The following is a 20,368-nucleotide window of genomic DNA, read 5'->3' as shown; positions in this document are numbered from 1 at the left end:
GAACAAGAGATGTGCTTTCGTGACAGGCTGCTAGTAACAAAGTGCCTCAAGATACAATTTAAAATCTTTGCTTAGTTTGTTATGTGCAGATACAAGACTGGTTCATTTCAGTGTTAGGTGCCTTTTTATGCTTGAATGATTCATTCATAGGTCAATGTTAAGTGGCTTACATTCTAAAAATGGTCAGGTATAAGAACTGGACTGAAATTGAGTGAAAAAAAAAAAAAGTCCAAAAAGACCTTCAGAAAGAGAACTATTGCTCAAGAGCAGGTTAAAATGATATGAAAGTTATTGCTGCTTGGAAGCAAAAATTTTTTATATAGTATGCGAGATATAATTTGAATACAACTGCCAACCATGTCCAAGGCTTCACGTAAAAATATCCTTGGCTTAATAAACAAAGTATAAAAGAGCAATAATAGAAAAAAGCTTTGAGTTCAGTAAAAACAAGTGTTTTATTTTTAAATATGCAGCTTTGTTCCTGAATGTTATGCAGTCTAATTTGTTTTGGGGTGTGGAAGGTCAAATTTAAGCAGCTACCAAAGAACAAAGTGCACCTTTAATAATCCGAGTCCCAACCCGAGCTAAAAATAGAACATTTCTGAAGCATTTCAACAGACAGAAGAGTCTCCTCTGCGGTTTGTGGAGCGTGTCTAGCAGCTTCTTATCTGCTGCCTTCAAACAGTATGTGTGGTGTGGCTGCAGAGTCCTGTTTCCAAAGCACATTATCTTAGCATCTGTCCCGAGGACTGTGCCGAGATCTGCTCAGCGCTGTGCGCCGAGTGTTTAAGCCGCTGCCGCTCACACCTCCCACAGAACAGCCGATACACAGATTAAAACACTGCCAGGCAGTCAGACGGCACCGCAGACCGATGCTCAGCCAGCAAGGCGGCCAGTCGGCCGGCCGGCCAACCAACCGGGAAGTCAACGGACCACGCTGGCAGGCGAACACCCACACACACCAGACTTTATCGTGTCAAGCTATTATTCTGAGCCTTTTTTGTCAATGTGGACCATAGTGTTAGCTTATTTCACCCATTCAGGAATAAAAAGGCACATCTGAGTTTAGAGACAGTTAGAACTAGTCCTTATCTGAACGACAGGATTTATGAGTCAGAGAAATCAAACCAGAATCCAGAAATACAGTTTAGAGATGTTCTGCTATACTCTCTTAAACCTCTGCACTTAGTTTAAATGACTGTCTCTAGACAACAATTATGAATATTTGAATGTGAATATGAAAATTTAAAGCTTGGAAACATATAGCTGATTAATGTTTTCATTAGTTAAATCCAGTTTTCTAGATTTTTCTCTGCTTTTATAAATAATCAGAGGTACCCCGTGTAGTTTCTGGGCAGCAGTAGGCATTAAGGCCTAGGATAGGGTCACACACATTCATACTGTTCCCATTTATTCTAATGTTAATACATGACACCTGGTAGTTTTATGCCTGGCCTATATTCTTATCATTTAAGGTACCGTACCTTCTAAGTAGAAAAAAAATAACCTTAACAAACAAAAGAGCAAAAATTTTCTGACATGTAACCCTCAAAAGTATATTTGATTACACATTTTTATGCACATAAACATAATTCCACAATTTAACCCCCACACCATAAATACATCTTCATTTAAATCCTTTTTTTCCCCACAGTAAAATTACAAAAATCTCCCAAATCACGCTGAGAAAAACAATTGAACACAGTTTGGGAGTAACTTTAGCTTTAAGCATTATTTGCATTATTAAAAAACAACAACAATCATTAAATTTAATTATGTGTCACCTTATGTATCACCTATGTGTCAACAGTAAATTATATGTACAGCATCAAAAAAATGTGTTTAATGAGATCTACAAATTATTGTTTTCTCTGTTTACTTACATTTTAAACAGTGTCACACTTTTTTTTACTCTTGGCTCTGTATGACATCAGTGAGAGGGGATAACCCTAACATGGTCGTCTCAGGCAGAGAAGCCCCACCCACCTGCTATACAAACCTTCTGTTTTTGACGAGAAGCAGCCAATCAGGAGAAAGTTGGCTTAAAAGGGGAGAAGCTGTAAATGAGCAGATTAGGTTGGAAAGTCAAAGCTGTCAGGACGTACCGGTGACCAGTTCACGGACTTCATTGTCAGTCGTTTTCCGGAAGAGGCGGAGCAGGGCAGGCACGCCACCGCAGTTCCTCAGCGTCACCTTGTTGTCGTCGGTGGCCTTGCCGTACACCAGGTTCCTCAGGGCCCCGCAGGCACTCTTCTGAACCTCGGCCACCTTATGATCCAGGAGGTCCACCAGGTGCTGGATCCCTCCCAGGTGACAAACCTGCAGAAGAGGAGCCATTACGCTTAATAACGTCAGTTTAAACTGCAGCGCAGAGCTTGTGTCTGCCTCTTGTGGCAGTACCCCTAATCAGCTATGTTTGTTTCTCTCTTTGTTGTAGTCAAGCGTCCACGGATTTCACGATATCAATTGCAAATTTTATGTGATGGTAGATACCAATAACAGCTCGAGCTGATTTAATTTTGGTAAAAAATTAGGGTCAAGGTCAAAAATGAGAAAAAAAATGAGAAAAAACACAATTTTTTATGCAAGGTCTTCAAACTTCACAACAGTATACTAGCCCTGGGTGAAAAGTTCCTAGGTTCGCTAACCATTTCACCTTGACCTTCATTCTTAGCACCCAAGGTCAAAGTTGACCTTGAAAAAAACATTTCAATAAACCATATTGAGTAATATATCATATGAAAGGGCCAGAGGAGAGCTGTGCAACACACTTTTTATTTTCTCAATATGACACACTATGATTTACTTTCCATCCACAGAGGATTGTCTCACCACAGAGAGAAAGTCAAAAGCATTTAGCAAAAACAGGCGAAATGACTGCTGGTGACACAAAGTTAAACTTTGGGTAAATGGTCTGGTGCTTACATATCGCCTTTATACTCAACTTGAGCACTCAAAGCGCTTCCTGCTACAAGCCTCATTCACCTAATCACACAAACATTGAAAAAGTGCTTTTACCTAGACCAAAACACTTTATCTAACATTTACACAGACACTCTGATGGATTCATCTGAGGGGTAAAGATGCAAAGATAGTGGAGCCGGGAGACTGATTCAACGACCTTCATGACAGGTCGACACCTCGCTTTCCCATCTGAACCACAGCCACCCACTTTTCAGCTTTGAAGGGAGCAACTGAAGAGACTACCAATTAGAGTGAAGGATAGCATTGACTGACATATGAGGGGTGTGGCAAATATATTCAAGTGGACCATTCAGCCTGGATGGTTCATCTGTGACCAATCATCAGCGACAAAATGATGACCAATACGGCTGGGCACCTTTCATATTTGAACCAATACCAAACTGAAAGAACAGGGACACGACTGGGGAGACAAATAAATAAACATGGAGACAAGGCTAACTTCCATGGGAGACCCTGAGGACAAGACACAGAGACAAAAACAAAGACACAAAAGGAAACTAACAATATCAAACAAGAACCACGAACCAGACACAACCTCAGAGACACTCGGAAGAACTAAACTCGAGACTAAGCGGTACACAGCTTGAACTTAAATAATCTCTAAATACAAAAGAAGAATCATGAGTCCATAACAAAACTTGATTTTGGACTTTGACACTTTAGCCTTTGTATGGACATATCTTTGAAAAGGTAATTAAAAAAAACAAGATCAGAAACTCTGGCCTCTTATGCTGTTTACAGATGGAGATTGGTTAACCAGTTTGGGGCAGATCAGGTGTAGAGATTTGTCTTTCTTTTGGAAATAATCTACCTAAAAAGCACATTTAAACAACTCATCTTCAATCTCTCTTTCCCGAAATCACCCAGTTCTTTAAAAAATGTCTCAATGGTTGGGATAAAAAGTACTACACGCCAGAAGATAAAATATTCATATCTGATTTTGGAGGGAACCGTTACTTCAAGGTGGAAGCAAATGGAGTAGAAACACTGGTTTTCAGGCTTGTAATAAGTCACTCTTCATCAGTTTGTGCTTCCTGATCGGGTGCTGCTGGCTGAAGACAGAACGCTGAATAATCACAGAGCTTTCCCCTCCTCGGCTTCATATTAGAGAAAAGAAATTCAATCAGAAGGCAGAAATGGGAAATAAAAGCGTTTTCTGTGCCTCCTGGATGAGTTTTAGATTTATGTCTTACACACATAACGGGATAACTGTCACGGTTGTGCATTAGTTTCAGGCTTTAACTGTTTACATACGCACAAGGTCACCGTTAGTGTGGCATGCTCACAGGAGGAGAGATTAAAAACACACATAAAAGATGGATGTATCAGTCGTTAAATGAATTCAAAGGAAGCAAACAACTGTCAATATGAATGAGCAGCAGTTTTACATCTATTTGGTAACCATCCATGCAGTTTCTTTGGACCTGTGCAAATGTTTGAAGGTGATTTTGATGGTTTAACTGGTTACTGGTTAACTGGTGTATATAGCATTTTATTTTATTTTATTCTATTCTGTACAGTTGTGTACTGTATTTATTCTTATCTTATTTTATTCTAATTTTTCCTTCACAACTTTTGCACTGTCCACTTCCTGCTGTGACAAAACAAATTTCCCACGTGTGGGACTAATAAAGGTTATCTTATCTTATCTTATCTTATCTTACATTTAACCCTTTCGAGACTTAACCCGGATTTAACTAAGCAAATACAGATGACGGTCAAACTATAGAAACTGAGTCTTTGAAAATGAAAGAACAACAAGAAAAATAACTTTTAAAGCACATTATGAAAATTTAGAGAAAAAACATTTTAAAGACAAAAGCACTGATTTTATGTGTGGCGATGAGTTTCTGAAATAGTTTGGAAGGGAACCAGGATACAAAGCTGCAGAAGCTTCTCTGTGCTGTGTTCAGAACTTTCTCTTGTCATCTCGAAATAAACCCCGTCTCAGGAGAGCTGCAGGCGCTCCCCGATTCTCTCCGACTCCGCGTTCAAACCGTCATTGAAAACATTTGTTTCTGGCTAAATGAGCAGGCGTGTGTCCAGGCTGCTCCAAAGGCTAATTAAAAGCTCATCACCAAACAAACCCAACGGCACTAAAATGGCTCTCACGCGGAGCCGCGCCGTCCTGTTGGCGTCATTTAATGCACGGGAAGCCGAGCAAAGAAAGCGAGAGAGCGCGCATCGGAGCGCCGGCACATTTGGCACCGACGTCACTTAAAGTTTTGTTGGAGCAGATGGCGCTTTGGCTCCAAATTTGGCAGCAAGCATCAAAAAAAAAAAGAAAAAAGAAAAAGAGGAAGAAATAAAACAAGATTTTGATTCCTGTAAGCTGAGAATACACTCAGAGATGACACAGGGATACAAAAGGAGAAACAGGAGTCAGAGCAAAAGAGCCACTGAAGGTGTACTCAGATGGTTGAGACTAAGAGAAATCCAGAAATATCTGAAGTATCAAAAAAAGACTGAAAATATCAAAACATTTTAATTTGCTTAATTTTCATGTTTATTTCTTATTTATTGTTATTTATTTATTCAGAGATCTGTGTGCCCTTTTAGGGATTTGTCTTGATTTGTGTTGATGTCTGATTGCCTGATCAAGGATGATTATCTCCTGTGGGAGATGCAGTTATCTTACATCTGATGCTCATTTCTCTGTATATACACTGCTCAAAAAACAAATGCTTTGAAAACACATTAGATCTGAATAGGAAAAAAATCATGCTGGATATCTATAGTGGTATGGGCTGGGTAATGTGCCAGGAGCGAAAGGATGCCTCATCGTTTAATGGGTGAATTTAAAGATACCTCGAAAATCAAAATGAGAAAACGATGTGGCAGGATACTCTATTTTGACGAAATTTCATGGCAGCAGTTCAAGATGGTACTCAGTAGTTTGTATGCACGCCTGACCACATAGATGGTGTCCTGGGGGTTCTTCGCCCAGAAGGGCACCACTGACCTCATGGACAGTCTGAGGGGACTGGATGGACCAAAAATCAAGAGGTGTTCTTTTGGATTTAGGTCAGGTGAGTGTAAAGGCCAGTTTCTTCATCCCACAGGAACTGCCTGCAAACCCTTATGTGGTATGAGGCCGGGCTTTGTCATCCACCAGTAGGAACCCAGAACCCACTGCACCAGCTTAGGGTCTGACAGTCGGTCTAAGAACTTCATCCTGATACCTAATGGCAGTCAGGGTGCCATTGCCTAGTCTGTAGATGTCTGCGCGTCCCTCCATGGATATGCCTCCCCAGACCATCACTGACCCACTGACCCACCACCCAACCAGTCGTGTTGGACGATGTTACAGGCAGCATAACGTTCTTTGCGGGTTCTCCAGACCCTTTCACATCTGTCGCATGTGCTCCATGTGAACTTGCTCTCATCTGTGAAAAGCACAGGTCACCAGTAGTGAACCTACCAACTCTGGCATTCTATGGTAAATACCAATCGGGCTCCACGGTGCCAAGCAGCAGCACAGGGCCCATAAGAGGATGTCAGACCTTCAGGCCACCCTCATGAAGTCTGTTTCTGATTGTTTGGTCAGAGACATTCTCACCAGCGGCCTGCTGCAGGTCATTTTGTATCTCCGACAGTGCTCATCCTGTTCCTCCTTGCACAAAGGAGCAGTTGCTGGTCCAGCTGATGGATTAAGGGCCTTGTACGGCCCTGTCCCACTCTCATGGAGTAACTGCCTGTCTCCTCCATGCTCTTTAGACTGTGCTGAAAGACACAGCAACCTGGCAATGCCCTGACTCCACCATGATGTCGGCCTACCTGTGCAACCTCTGTAGGGTCCAGTAGCGACCCTGATGCCAGTAAATGCAAAACTAGTGAAAAAATGAATAAACAAACAAAAAAACCCATAAAAGATGAGGAGGGAAAAGCCATTCATGTTGTGGGGAGTGTCTCATGAACCAGAATGGATCTAGCCTATCCTCTGAAGCCTGTTAGCATATTTATTATTATACTGCTTTTTACCCACATCCGTACTTCCCCGCACAGGCAAGGAGGCGACTCTTTTACAATTACTGAGATCAGCAGCAGACTGATCTGACTGAGGTTGAGAGTTTATAAATATGTGATAATGATACGACTAACACATTTTACAGCAGTGAAGCAGAAGTTCTAACTGAATGATGCAGAGAAGGGTCGTCAGGTTCGGCAGGATCCTTTCACTCTTCCACTCAAGAGAGTGTCTGTTCCCCTCTATCAGCCCGTCACAGCAGCTGCACCATTACTTGCAAAGAAAGCAAACTGTGCACTTCATAACTGCGGGATTTTGAACAGATGTCTCCTGATCCTCTGGACCCCCCCCCGCCCAACAACAGTGTCACCTCTGCTGTCAAGGGATGAAGACCGCTGAAAGTGGAAGTCAGTTTCTGATTTGACTGTTTGTCCTGTAGATGCATCTCCTCTAACCCTCCCCTCAAAAACTGCACTCTGGATAATCCAAACACTTTTTGAGACAGCTGCCTGTCACTGTCATATAGGAATGTCAGACTGACTAAAGAAGTGCTCATTCTGCTTGCACATCTGGGGAACACTTAGTTTTATTTTACTTCTTTTAGTTTTAGAGTGTTCTGTTTTGCTAACTTTAATAACGTCGGTGTGCAGCATAAAAGGTGTGGATCACTGATTCGTGCAGAGTAAAGCACCAATGTTCATGTTTGCAAACTGGAACCAGCTTTTACTCTATTAAATTGATGTTTTAAAATTAACTGCTGATTAGACTTGCTAGTATTTTAACGGATTAAGACATAATTCTTTCTGCACCGTATACAATGAAATCCCTTTAATCCTGTTTAAATAGCTTGTCCTGTCCCCGACTGGAACTCTTAATGGGTTCTTCCTGATGTTTTTTGGACAGGATCAACATTAATTAGGTCTCAGCACAGCTGTTTTTGAAACCTTTAGACACGGCAGCAGTGACTGAGTCATATCTGTGACGTTTGTCAGGTTATTTTTACCCAGACAGACTGCCCAGCATGTATCATCACCTTACCTCCACCTTGACCCTGTTGTCTCCGTAGCACAGGTGCTGCAGGTAGGCGGCGGCGTTGGCTTGGACAGAGGGGAAGTGATGCTGCAGCATGTGGATGACCTCGGGCAGCTCGGGGTCACGCCAAGCAAACTCCCTGATGGGAAACAGAGAAAAGTCTCCATAGGGGTGGCTCACCTTCTACGCTCAGCCATTTTTGGTTTATTTGTGCTGTTTTGTAGCATCTTGGATTCATTATAACACTTCTGACATTTTTTTATTTTTAATGTTTAGCTGCTGGTCGTACTTTAGACTATTCTATTCTATTTTCAGAGGATTTAAACTTTTGATTGCCTGATATTTAACAGGTGAATCAGCAAATAAGCAAACAAACCAGGACGACTGAGCGGAGCATTAGATGGTGCTAAAGACATTTCCACGTATATTGCAAGCATCTACTATGGGTTTTAGCAATTTTGTAAAAATAAACACTCTCTTTGTAAAGTAACAGAATTTGAATAAACTGAGAATATGTACCATGCATACCCACTCTGTGACCACCTACATCACTGTGTAAAAGTTTGAGTGATTTGTGTGTTTATATTGCTCATCATCAGCAAAAACGGGGCTAAATTAATTCAGCGAGCTCAAACAGCCAGACTCCAAAAACAAAAAATCTACGGCCAAGAGATGAAAAAGAAGTCCTGCAGCAGATGGCGAGGCCCCAACAGAGGCCTGCAGACAACACAGAGACAGCCTAAACCCCCCAAAAATAAAGACTGTGGCAAGCTCTCTCACATTAATACACCAGTAAACATGCTAATTAAACTGTAGTGTACTGAGAAGAACTGGTGGTTGAAGACTGAGTACCTGGGGTCCTTATGGATGCTCTCGATGGACGGGGTTCGGGTGACCACCTGGTCCACCAGTCCAGAGTGCCTGTGTGAGTAGACGGGCTCGCCGGGAACCCTGAAGGAGTCGACGTATACAGCTGCAGAGCTCAGCCCATAGCTGCTTCTTTGGTACGGCAGCGTGCTGCAATGGCTTGTGGTCCGAGGGAGAGTCCCCATTCCTAAGAAAATTAGGAAATTTAATCTGTGCTTTCTTTCATTCGCGATCAAGGATGTGTTTCTGGAGGCAGTTTATATCATCAAAATGCCTCTAAGGTCACATAAAAGAGAAAGTAATATTCTGCATTAAGTGCTTCAGCAGGCAGGGAGACGAGTCTCAGGCCAAACCTGTTTAAATCTTGACTAAACAAAACTAAAATGGCTCCTTAGATCCTCCACTATCAAACTCCACAGAGCTTTCAGCCTTAAATCATTCGGCAAAGACTTCAATTAAGAAGCTGCCGAGTACATGAAAGGTTTCAGCCTAATTAAAGTTTGACCTCGGGGAGCGATAGTAATAACAGTTCCTGTGCCTGTAAACCACGATTTCCGCCACAGATTTTAAAGGAATAATTTCTAAGTAGATGTGAAACTGAGCTCCATCTCAACCCGGGGAAACGGACAAGAAAAAATAAAAACTGGGACGTCTGAGTAACTCTCTCATTTCAAAAAGACTGCTGCCACAACCCACCGCCAGCACTGCTACGGGGTATAATACAGAATGTTTGGGGCGGTTAGCATTTAATTCCTTTTTTTCCCCCAAGTAGATTTAGTGCTGAAAGGTATTGATAATTCACAGTAAAACATACAAATTAGATTTATTAGGACATAAAATCTGTTAATCTCGTTTAAATAACCAACTGTCACATGCAGCTAGCAGAAATGTTTCCTTCTAAACAAGTCAAAGTAACTTCTGTTGATGTGCAGTACCTGTGTTTGTCCTGTAGAGGGAGCCCTGTGGGTCGTGGGTGGGGCTGTGGTACAGGGGGCTGTGGAAGGAGCGCTCGTCGAAAACAGGCGTCATGTGGCAGTCTGGAGACAACGCTGCCCTCAGCTCTGGATCAATTTGCCCGCTGTGACCGGCGTATGAGCTGTGGAGCCCTGCAGGTAGACAATTAAGCTTTTAAATAAACTTTATTTACACCACAGGAAACATAAAAATGTTTTTTGAGACTTTACCGTTTAAGCATTTTGCCTCTGAAAAAACTGAGGTGGCCTCCTCCATACTACACTCACAGAGGATGAGGAGACATCCTAATAGTGTTACCGGCAACTTTGTTAGGTACAACTGCTCATTAATGCCAAAATCTTCTCAGCCAATCATATGGCAGCAACTTATTTAGGCATGCAAATATGGTCAAGACAACCCACTGAATGGTGAATAAAGGTGAATAAAGAATGGTGAATAAAGGTGATTTAAGCGACTTTGAATGTGGTATGATGGTTGGTCTGAATATTTCAGTAACTGCTGACTTACTGGGATCTCCACCACACAACCATCTCTAAAGTTTACAGAGAATGGTCTGAAAAAACAAAATATCCGGTGAGAAGCAGTTCTCTGGAGAAAATGTCTTGTTGATGTCAGAGCTCAGAGGACAATGACCAGACTGCTTCATACTGAAGGCAACAGTAACTCAAATAACCACTCGATACAACCAAGATATGCAGAAGAGCATCTTCTACACCAGGTGTGTCCAACTCCAGTCCTCGAGAGCTACTTTCTTGCAGCTTTTAGATGTATCCCTACTCCAACACAGCTGAATCAAAGGGTTGGATTACCACTTCAGCATGGCATCAAGTTTGGCAAAGGCCCAGTAATAAGCCATTCTGTCAGAACAAGGATGCATCTAAAAGCTGCAAGACAGTAGCTCTCGAGAACTGGAGTTGGACACCCCTGTTCTACAGCAACAGAAGACCGCATGGAGCACAGGAAACTGAGGATTCACACTGGCTCACCAAAACTGTATAGTAGATGATTGTAAAAATACTGCCCAGTCTGATGATTTTCAATTTCTGCTGCAACATTTGGATGGTAGCGTCACAATTTGGTGTAAAAAGCAGTAAAGCATCCTGCCTTCTATGAACAGTTAAGGCTGGTAGTGGTGTAATGGTGTGGGGGATATTTTCTTGGCACACTTTGGGCCCCTTAGTACAAACTGAGCATCATTGTTTAATCACCACAGCCTACCTGAGTGTTGTTGCTGACCCTTTATGACCACAGTGTACCATCTTCTGATAGTACACCTAAAGGTGCTCATGTCACTTGAGCTACTTCACATGTACTGTGTGCAGAAATACTGAAAAATGTGCAAGAATACACAATGTCTAATATCTAAGGAAAAAAAAAAGCCCGGAGCTGCATGACACCAGCCTATCATGGTCACACATAAAATCGCCTCATTATCTGGCTCGCATGCTTGTCATCAACTTGTGAGACCGTGCCAATCCATACTGTTCAATACTCTGTATTTTAAGTCACCAGAAACTATTGTTGCGCCTATAAAATGCATGAAGACTCTGGTCATTCAGACCGTGCTGCAGGCTCAGACATCAGCAAGTCAAACAAGTAGAGCAGAGGGTTTTTCCATCCTCCAATCTCAGAGCAGATCAGTTCAAAGAGTGCTCCAATTATAAAGAAGCTTTAGGGCACGAGGGGGGCAGCCTCGGCGGATCAGTCCAACAGCTGAAGCACACAATTTGCACTTAAAGCTGGTGATGAAGGAGCCATTTGCTTCTGCAGTTTGCCTCTCTCGATTTACATAAATGTCCCAGTGAAAGAGATGGGCGCTCTGATCTCACATGGCTGGATGTATTTCTGAAAGAAAATGAAAAAAGCCCTGTTCAATCTGGACCTCGGGGTCGTACTCGAGGGATCTTCAATGGCCCATAAAGAGTGTGACCTTCAGGTTAGAGGATGCTAGAGCTACCAAATGTATGAAATGTGCTAGAACGACACAGAATCATGTTTCAAGGGGCTCGCAAAGGCTTGTATCAAACATCGAGCACTGCAGCAGCTCCTAAACCGGAGGTTACTACACTATTAATAATATAAAGACGACTGTGTCCTGTGTATAATTTATTACAGCTAAACTGTCAATGTCAAGGCTGGTTTGCATTGTTATAACTAAAGACCAATGGTAGAATCTGAATAATTCAGTCCTCTACCCGCTTATCTGGTGAATAATTTAACAATTTCTCTGAATCCGAATTCATCTTTTTATCTGTTAAGGTTTAAGCTAGTAAACTGGTGTCAGCGGTTTACAGCCGTTTCTGTCATTTACTCACACTACTTTTAGATATCCCAACCATTTAAGCACTCTGAGACACACTTTCACACACTAATCTAAAACCTTTAAAGTCTCCAGTCCCGTGGAAACTTGATTCAGCAGCTTGCGAAGCCTTCTTCAGCTGCCACATCTTGAAGTAATGTAGTAACAGCTCAAGGATGGTTTTTTCTTTTTTTAGCCATTTTGTTGCAGATTTGCCGCTAGGCCTCGGATAACTGAGCCTCATTCACCAATATTTTAGTAGAAATGTTCTTATCTTTCACCAGAAAATACATCTGTACCCAAAATTACCATCAGATTAATTAAACGTGCACACCTGCCTATTTTATTCTTACCACATCTGTATATTTGTGAATCAGACTGAATCTGAACCCACAGGCTTGCGCATCCTGCATACCGCCATGCTCTCATTTCTCTAATATAGGACAAATACATTCAATTCCAGGAGCAGCAGAGAAAATGGTGACAATGTTGCAAGGGAGAAGTCTGCACTGTTAACGCAAGAATAACGCGGAAGTCATTTTGAATAAATAAAATGAGACATGAGATGATGTGAGGTAAGGAATATTGGAGTATCTTTAAATGAAAACCTGCAGCTTTACATTTAGTGTTTTGTTGTCTTGACATGCATCACAAAATTTCTAATTTCCTAAAATTTCAGCCATCCATTGACAACTTTTAATTACCATTTCAAACAATCTTTTACGTTGAGCTTTTAAAATCATTTATCCAATAATTTTAAACAATTTCATAAATTTTTATGTTACCTCTAAACCCAATTTCAGCCATTTACCCAATAATTTTAGCTAAAATGCTTATTCAGGGCTTTAAACCACATTTTAAAGTTACTACAAATTTATACAATATCAGCCATTTACCTACCTACCTATGACATTTAGCATCTATTTGAACAATTTACCCATTTACATTATCCATATGTGGTTTTAAACTAGCTGCCCATTTCATCTGCTGTGTTTAGATATGTGTCCACGTATGACTTTTAGCTAATTATGCTAAATCAGACATTCCGGATCAATCCTTCAATCCAAACAGATCCTTCCTGTATCTATTTTTCTGTTTTCAATCAAATAGAGATCTGGGAAGACCAAAACATAAAAATCTGAAGCATAATAACGACAGCGCTTATTGAAAAAATAATTTCCACAAAAAACAAACAAACAAAAAACCCCAGCTCATCTTGCAGTTGCATTCACGTTTTGGAGGCACACCGGGTTTCAGTACCTAAGCCATGAGTTTCACTGATCAGTAATAGCCTAATCTTGTATATCCATCTATTGCTTATCTCTCTCGTGTAATCTGGGATTACGCTGGATCTGCAGGATAACCGGGAATAAGGACTTAGGCGACGTATTAGGCCACTTAGCAGCACTGCAGGATGAAAACCAGTCAGCTAGAGAATAGAAGGCATTTTATTTAGTTCACTGACTCTGCCTCCTACCCACACACAGACATAACGCACAAGAAATCCTTCCATCCTGTTTTCACACATGCACAAACAACAATAGCACAACACACAAGATGCACAAATACATATTCATATTCCTGACACATATGCTTGAGCTGATGCACACAAAAACAGTGCAGAAGAAAACATATGAAGACTAGCACAATAAAGCCTTCCAGTGCAGTCAGCTGATAATCACATGCTGATGCTCCATGGGGCTTTGTGATAGAAACTCCCCTATATGGGTCAGTGGGAGCGGCTTAGTAAAGTGGCAGAGGGCAGGACGAGGCATAAATCTGTGTCGCTGCTGCAGCATCAGCATCAGCAGCGCTTCTCCGACAGTAAATCCTCCACCGGCTTCGCAGCGGCGTGCAGGGAGGAAGCTGTCGATAACCAGTTAACAGGCAAGGAGCGGCTGCGTCCTAACGTTTCCAGAGAACAAAGCCCACGTCCTTCAACATCACCACGGCCCCGGCGACAGAGTTAAACACGTCCAGTTCAAAGCCACTTTTGGGTCTGAAATGTGCTCCAAAGACGCCTCAAAGGCAGCTGTAAGCCAGGCTCATTGAACAGCCTGGCAGCAGTACAGAAATAATCCCTTCTCAAGTTTCTCAGCCAGCCTCGGCTGTCTCAACCAATCGGAGAGGCACAAAGTCAAAAGGTTGGCTCTCAACGGAAAGTCAGTCAGCTTCTCATCAGCCTCATCATCCACTTAGCGTTGTTATTAACTCTGTAGACTGACAGTAGCTGCTAATTTTGATGAGTGGTCGAACTAATTTCAACCCTCAATTCTTCACAGTTCCCACAGTTAGCATAAAACAAAAGGAAATGTTCAGTGGCACTAAATGTGTTGACATTTCACCACTTTTATTCTATTTTTAAAGGTTCTGACTAAATGACATATTAAACACAAGCAGGTTATTTATCAGGCAAACGGGCCAACCGTTTTCTGCTTCTGTTCTCCGTTTTATCTCATTTTCAGAATAAGCACAATGAAGATGTCAAAACTGACACACTGAGCTATAATTAAAAATAAAAATAATCACGGCGGCACACATGAATGACAGACTTGCAAACTCACCCTGACTGCACTGGCTGCAAATCCACTCCTAGCACCTCGTTAGACAAACTGAACTCACCTGGAGGCCCGTGTGTTCGCCAGTCTGTCGTTAGGTGAGACCGAGCTGGAGCGGAGCTGCGGTGACTCAAGAGTAGACTGTAGTTAGTTCTAACAAAGGCTGTGTGGTGGGTACTCACACTGAAAAGTACTCACTGCTTAAAAATACATAAATACACGGTGAGCTGCCAGACATCGGAGCAGCTTGAGATGACGAAACAAGGGTAGAAGCGTCATCTTTCTATCCATCTAGAAATGTTTCAGTTTAGTTTCAGCTTCTTTCCAGGCCCAGATTTAACAAGCTCAGATCTGTTATGTAGACTTCCCAGTCTTAGAAGTTCAAACTGAGTAGAAAGGTGATCTGAGTGACTTTGAACGTGGCATGGTTATAGGTCAGAGTCATAGAAACTGCTGACCTACTGGGATTTTCCCACACAGCCATCTCTAGCTTTTACATAGGCTGGTCTGAAAAGGAGAAAATATCCAGTAAGCAGCAGTTCTCTAGGTGAACATGCCTTGCTGATGCCAGAGATTGGAGGACAATGGGCAGACTGCTTCATGCTGATGACAACAGTAACTCGAATAACCACTTATTATAACCAAGGTCTGCAGAAGAGCATCTTTAAATGCACAAAATCCCAAACCTTGGACTACAGAGGCACAAAGACCACTCTAGGTGCCACTCCTGTGAAGAAAGTGAAGTTACAACTTGCAACAGGTCAACAGAATTAGACAACAGAAGATTGGAAAAACGTTGCCTGGTCTGATGAGTCTCAAATCCTCCTGCAAAGTTCAGATGGTGGGCTCAGTAAACAACCTGGAAGCGTGGCTGCATCCTCCCTTACATCAGCAGCTCTGCTGGTGGTGTAATGTGTGGGGGATACTTTCTTGGCATACTTTGGACTCCTTAGTATCATGTGACCATGTCCATCCGTCTATAACCACAGTATCTTAAATCATCTCAAAGAGAGTGGTGAGGGAGGCAGAGCCTATTATGGGAAGTGAGTTTCCTTTCTTCCAGAAGATGTACGAGCACTGATGCACTGCCCAGCCAATGGTTGATCAAAGACGCTCACAACCTTAACCGCAACCTGTTCCAGGCCTGTATGAACTCACGTGAGCTATTTTCCAACCGCTATCAGGTTCCTGGACAAAGTATGACTGTTTATTAATTAATTAATTAATTGCCAGACATATGTTCTTATATTTTTGCATTTGCATATATCTAAAATATGGTGTCTTATTTATTGTGATCTGCTAATCTGGAGCTCCGCAGCAAAAACATTTTCACTAACTTCTTACTTTTGTAAATCTGTGATGACAATAAAACCAGTTGAGAATCTGAGTGAGCTTCTCTGTGCGTATGTGTAAAAACTGGTAACGGGAATAGTAGCGGTAATAGCTGCTAAGATATGAGGTGTGATCAAACATCAAGCTCTGTTTCCAAATGACCTGAATTCTCTATAGAGGATCATAAATGGTGATGAGAGCTGGTTCAGCAGCTACAAATAAGCAGTTTTCATTGAACCCTGCTTCGTCTTTCTTGAGTGGGAAATCTGAGTTAGAAGGACGTTCTGTGTTTCACAATGGGAACCTGGAAATTCTGACTTACTCAGGAACGCACTGTTAGTTAATTCGTGTGTCTGCATTTCCCATTATCATACATGCTGTTTTACTTTGAGAGTCAGTGTTCTTGGTGCTTTGCTTTTAGTTTTGCTTCCTTTGTCTTGTCTCCTGTGATTTAGTTCTCCTGTGTCTCCACTTCCCTAATCACCCTGTGTCTATCTGTTGTCTCTGTATTAACTTGTCCTTTGTCGCATCCTCCCAGGAAGTAATGTCTTTTCCTTATTCCACGTCTCCCCCAAATTCCTAGTTTTTCATTGTTTGTTTCAGCTCAGCTGATGCCCTTGTTTTTTATGTTCTAATGAAGACATTAATGCTCACTGCCAAAGTGTAATAGGCGCAAGTAGAAGGCGATATAACAGGACATGTAACAAAACATCTAAAAATAGCAGTGGACCTGAAAATGGTCCAGATGTGCAGGAGAAGGTGAACTTGAAACTGACATGGGCAAAATTTAAATCAGGTATGGACTGTTCTCCAAAGTTTTTCTTGCACATGCCCCCTGCTAGACATGCTCCCACTGGGCATGTGCAGACTGATGGTAGTGAGACCACAGTCCATAACAAGCAGAAGTCAAGGTTCTTAGCATCCAGCACCCTTTTGGCCAAACACTCCTCTATGAGTGCTACGTGCAATATAAATCCCTGTCAACCTGCTGCACTGCAACCCCTTGCTGCTTCTTTCTTCTGCTTCATATTCAGACCGATTGATACTAACGCGGTTTCCTCACTCAGCCATCACTTTGCTAAACGGCACATGAGAGAGAAAGTGGAAGCCCTGCGATCGTGCACAGTGTGTTTTTTAAGCTGGCCTCTGTTTCTGGCTTGTTTTCCTTTAACCTGCCGCACATCAATCACAGCCACAAACAAGATTAAAATTAAAAGAGTTCAGAACATCTACCTGCTACAAGTGAGATCCTTCCCAGATGACATTGCACTCCTTATTTTTCATACTAGCGTGCATCAAATAAAATTTTATCGAACCCAGCAGGATTATCTGCCAGTGCCAGAAGATAATTTGACTGAAGAAAAAAAAAAAAACCCCATGAAATGAGCTCCCCAAGCCTGGATAGGATATAAAATCACCTGCCGAGCTTGCACTTTGCCTCAAACTTATTTTGTTCAACGTGAGCTTCGATTAATGATTCTGGACGCTTGACAAAGACGCAGGAAACATCTGCAGAGAGCACAAATGTTGTGTGCTACAATATTAAATCAGCCCTGCTCAGTCAACTTTCCCCAGACAAAGGAAAGGTTATTAAATCAACAGAGGAAATGGTGTCGAGGCTGTGGAGCGTGGCTTTGTTTATTTACAGCGAGGAGAGCGCACAATCAGACCGCCTCCCGCTGCAGTGCAGCCATTTTCTCAAGGGAAACTTAACGTTTCTCCAGCAGCCCTCCAGGCCAGACACTGACCTCTCTACCAGCTACATTACTGACTCAAAAGATGGAGGAGGAAAGGAGAAGCTGAGCCTTTCCACTCAGTACGTTTGCAATGCAATATCAGGCCGCAACACCAAGGACGTAGGCTGCAGTGATCCCAGAGGTTCGTTTACACAGTTTCACACCTGAGATTTTTATCAGCCTCCGCAGCTCTGAAAGAGAATCAAGCTATTCATGAACATTTACTGGTTGTGATGGTTTTACCATGTCGAATTTAAGACTATGAATTTAATGCCTTATTTGACCTAGTTTCCCTCCGAGAACTGAAACAAAGAAGGACTTTGATCTAGATCACGCTTTTTAATATTTGGCTTTATTTTTAAACCATATTTTTTTTAGTTGGGATTGGATTTGTTGAAGCATGAAAGATCCCTTTGTTTCCCAGTTTTTCTATAAAGTCACACAGACTCAACTGCAAGTGGACCAGTTATTTTTTTACATTATACGCTCTGATTTTTATACTTTTTATAACATCTTGATTGTCCTGATTGCCAGGACCTGGGTGAACAAGAAGAAAAAGAGTAGAAAAATTTCAAAACCAACCAAAAAGTTAAAAAACAAATCAGCAAATAAGCACTGAATCACGGTTAACGTTGTTTAGAAGTCTTCAAATAATGATTTAGTGGGCTTCAATCTGCAGTTTGTGGACATAAGTAGATAATTACCGGCTGAAAAGTTGAAACAGTAGTAAGTTATTTCCTTTTTTCAAAACATCTCTGATGATTTTTCAAGCTGTTATTTTTGTAAAACGGCTAATGGCTACAGGAGGCTAATATGATACATCTACTAGCCTGCTAATTCAAAAACCAGAACTGCTAAGATAACTGTTGTAGTTTTTGCAGAAACAAAAAACTACGCTGGTAGAAACCTTAAAAAGCTGTTAAATGTAATGTGTACTTCTGCTATAAATATTTCTGATTTTAGGGAGGAAATGTAAACAAATGTAAGAATGGAGCTAACAACAAACCAGAGCGTGGTTTTGTGATGTTTTAATATATGACTATAAATACTGCTGTCAGCATAAATACGCTGATTTGAACAGCTTCAAAAATAGGAAATCTTGTTGCTTTTTGGCAGTTTGAGGTACGTACACTCTAAGAAGGGAAACGAGACAACGTGACGCATCTGGCAGCTCAGAAAACAGACGCTGATGAGCTGATTTAATCAGAGAAATGAGTGGAGACTGCTGTCTGCAGACAATTAACTCTCTGTAACATTATGACCTTTATGTGGATAAAACAAGCAAGATAAAACATGTAATCGCTGAACTTTAGAGTCGATCGACACAGCCGGCCTTGCCGTTTACTCCTGTCTCAGGTCTTAAAGCTAATCTGTGACAACTCGCTGCATCTAAATCTCATCGGGAAACCTAATAATCTGTTTTTAAGGTGGAGGCACATTAGAAAGACTGACAATACTTTTTCTGGGGACTAATTTCCTCAGGTACCAATGAGCATGACTGTTCTTAGCTGGGTGTCACACTGACCTATGAGGCTGTCTGGGCGGGGCAGAGCGCTCCTCTGGTACAGGCCGTATGGATCGGCGCCGTACGCCAGCGGCTGGCTCTGCCTGGGGAGGGTGGAGCCGTAGTGCTGCGGCACCGCCGTCATTCCCGAGCGCAGCGGTGACCCCGTTGAACCCCTCCCCTCGATCAAGGAAAGGGTGGACCCCAGACGTCCTCCACTTCCTCCTCCCCCTCCTCTTTCACCTCCTCCTAGTCCCACTCCTCCTCCAACTCCACCTGCACCACCCCCTCTACCCTGGGTGCCCTCAGTCGGGGAGGTCGGCGACGGGCAGGAGGGCGGCATGGTAGTGCCCGGGAAAACAGCGGCCAGTGGTTTGGGCTCAGACAGGATGGGCGAGTCGTACGTGCTGCCTTGGGATGTTCGCAGGGAGATGCGGGAAGGTGAGACTGTGCCGGCGGTGCCGCAGCCAGGAGACTGGCTCCTGGAGGGGAGGGAGGCCATCCTCCGTAACACCCGGCTGGAGGCCTGGGAAGCCAAGAGGAGAAGAAATATTGCAGTTTACCCTTCCAGAGAGTAGAGTGTGACATTTTATTCATCTGATAATGAGGCATGAATTTTTATTACACCTTCCTAAAGTGCCCTTTGCATCTCACAGGTCATTACGTTTGTGCAAAAACCATTAAATTGCGCTCATGTGCTGTTTAAAATGTGCATCATGTTCAGTAACGTGCTTGGAAGGGTGCAGAGAAACGGAACAATTAAAAACAATGAAAATTCTTATTCTTATTTTGGATAATTAAAAATTAAATAAATACTCCAGCAGTCCTGCCTGCATCATTATTAAATGACATTTAATGGCATTTTATTCATTTCTAATTAACATTCACTTGATTCTTTGCTCCTCTGTGACTAAAAATGTCAAGTATAATACCTGTAACAGTGTTGACAATTAATCACTTCAGCATTTTGGTTTTCTAAATAAATACCTGACAAATGAACATTAAAGTCTGCACACTGCGCCTCTCCCATTTGCAAATATACTCGCCAATTACGAGTAATGCGACACTCTCAGACAGCGCACTTCATCACGTCTGATGAAGAGCATCATTATC

At 42.2% G+C, this 20,368-nt stretch overlaps 1 protein-coding gene across 5 annotated transcripts in view; it reads right to left on the bottom strand.

Moving 5' to 3' along the window:
• Positions 1 to 20,368, bottom strand: part of LOC116316414 (plakophilin-4-like) — a 49,291-nt gene that overhangs the window by 15,911 nt on the left and 13,012 nt on the right. Inside the window, exons 2-6 of one of the 5 annotated variants that reach the window (XM_031734976.2) lie at positions 19,277 to 19,781; positions 9,787 to 9,957; positions 8,837 to 9,038; positions 7,991 to 8,123; positions 2,106 to 2,319 (exon numbers count right to left, since the gene is read on the bottom strand). In XM_031734976.2, coding sequence (XP_031590836.2) covers positions 2,106 to 2,319; positions 7,991 to 8,123; positions 8,837 to 9,038; positions 9,787 to 9,957; positions 19,277 to 19,757 — 1,201 coding nt within the window. In that variant the 5' untranslated portion in view covers positions 19,758 to 19,781. Of the gene's footprint in view, positions 1 to 2,105; positions 2,320 to 7,990; positions 8,124 to 8,836; positions 9,039 to 9,786; positions 9,958 to 10,035; positions 10,164 to 14,689; positions 15,997 to 19,276; positions 19,972 to 20,368 lie in introns of those variants that run through there. The other 4 variants (XM_039607476.1, XM_039607478.1, XM_039607479.1 and 1 more) reach the window with 4 other exon arrangements.

The sequence above is a fragment of the Oreochromis aureus genome, linkage group 23, assembly GCF_013358895.1.
Source record: "Oreochromis aureus strain Israel breed Guangdong linkage group 23, ZZ_aureus, whole genome shotgun sequence".
NCBI classification, from domain to species: Eukaryota; Metazoa; Chordata; class Actinopteri; order Cichliformes; family Cichlidae; genus Oreochromis; species Oreochromis aureus.
The sequence above is the reverse complement of the archived record's forward strand: the minus strand, read 5'-3'. Positions and strand labels throughout refer to the sequence as shown.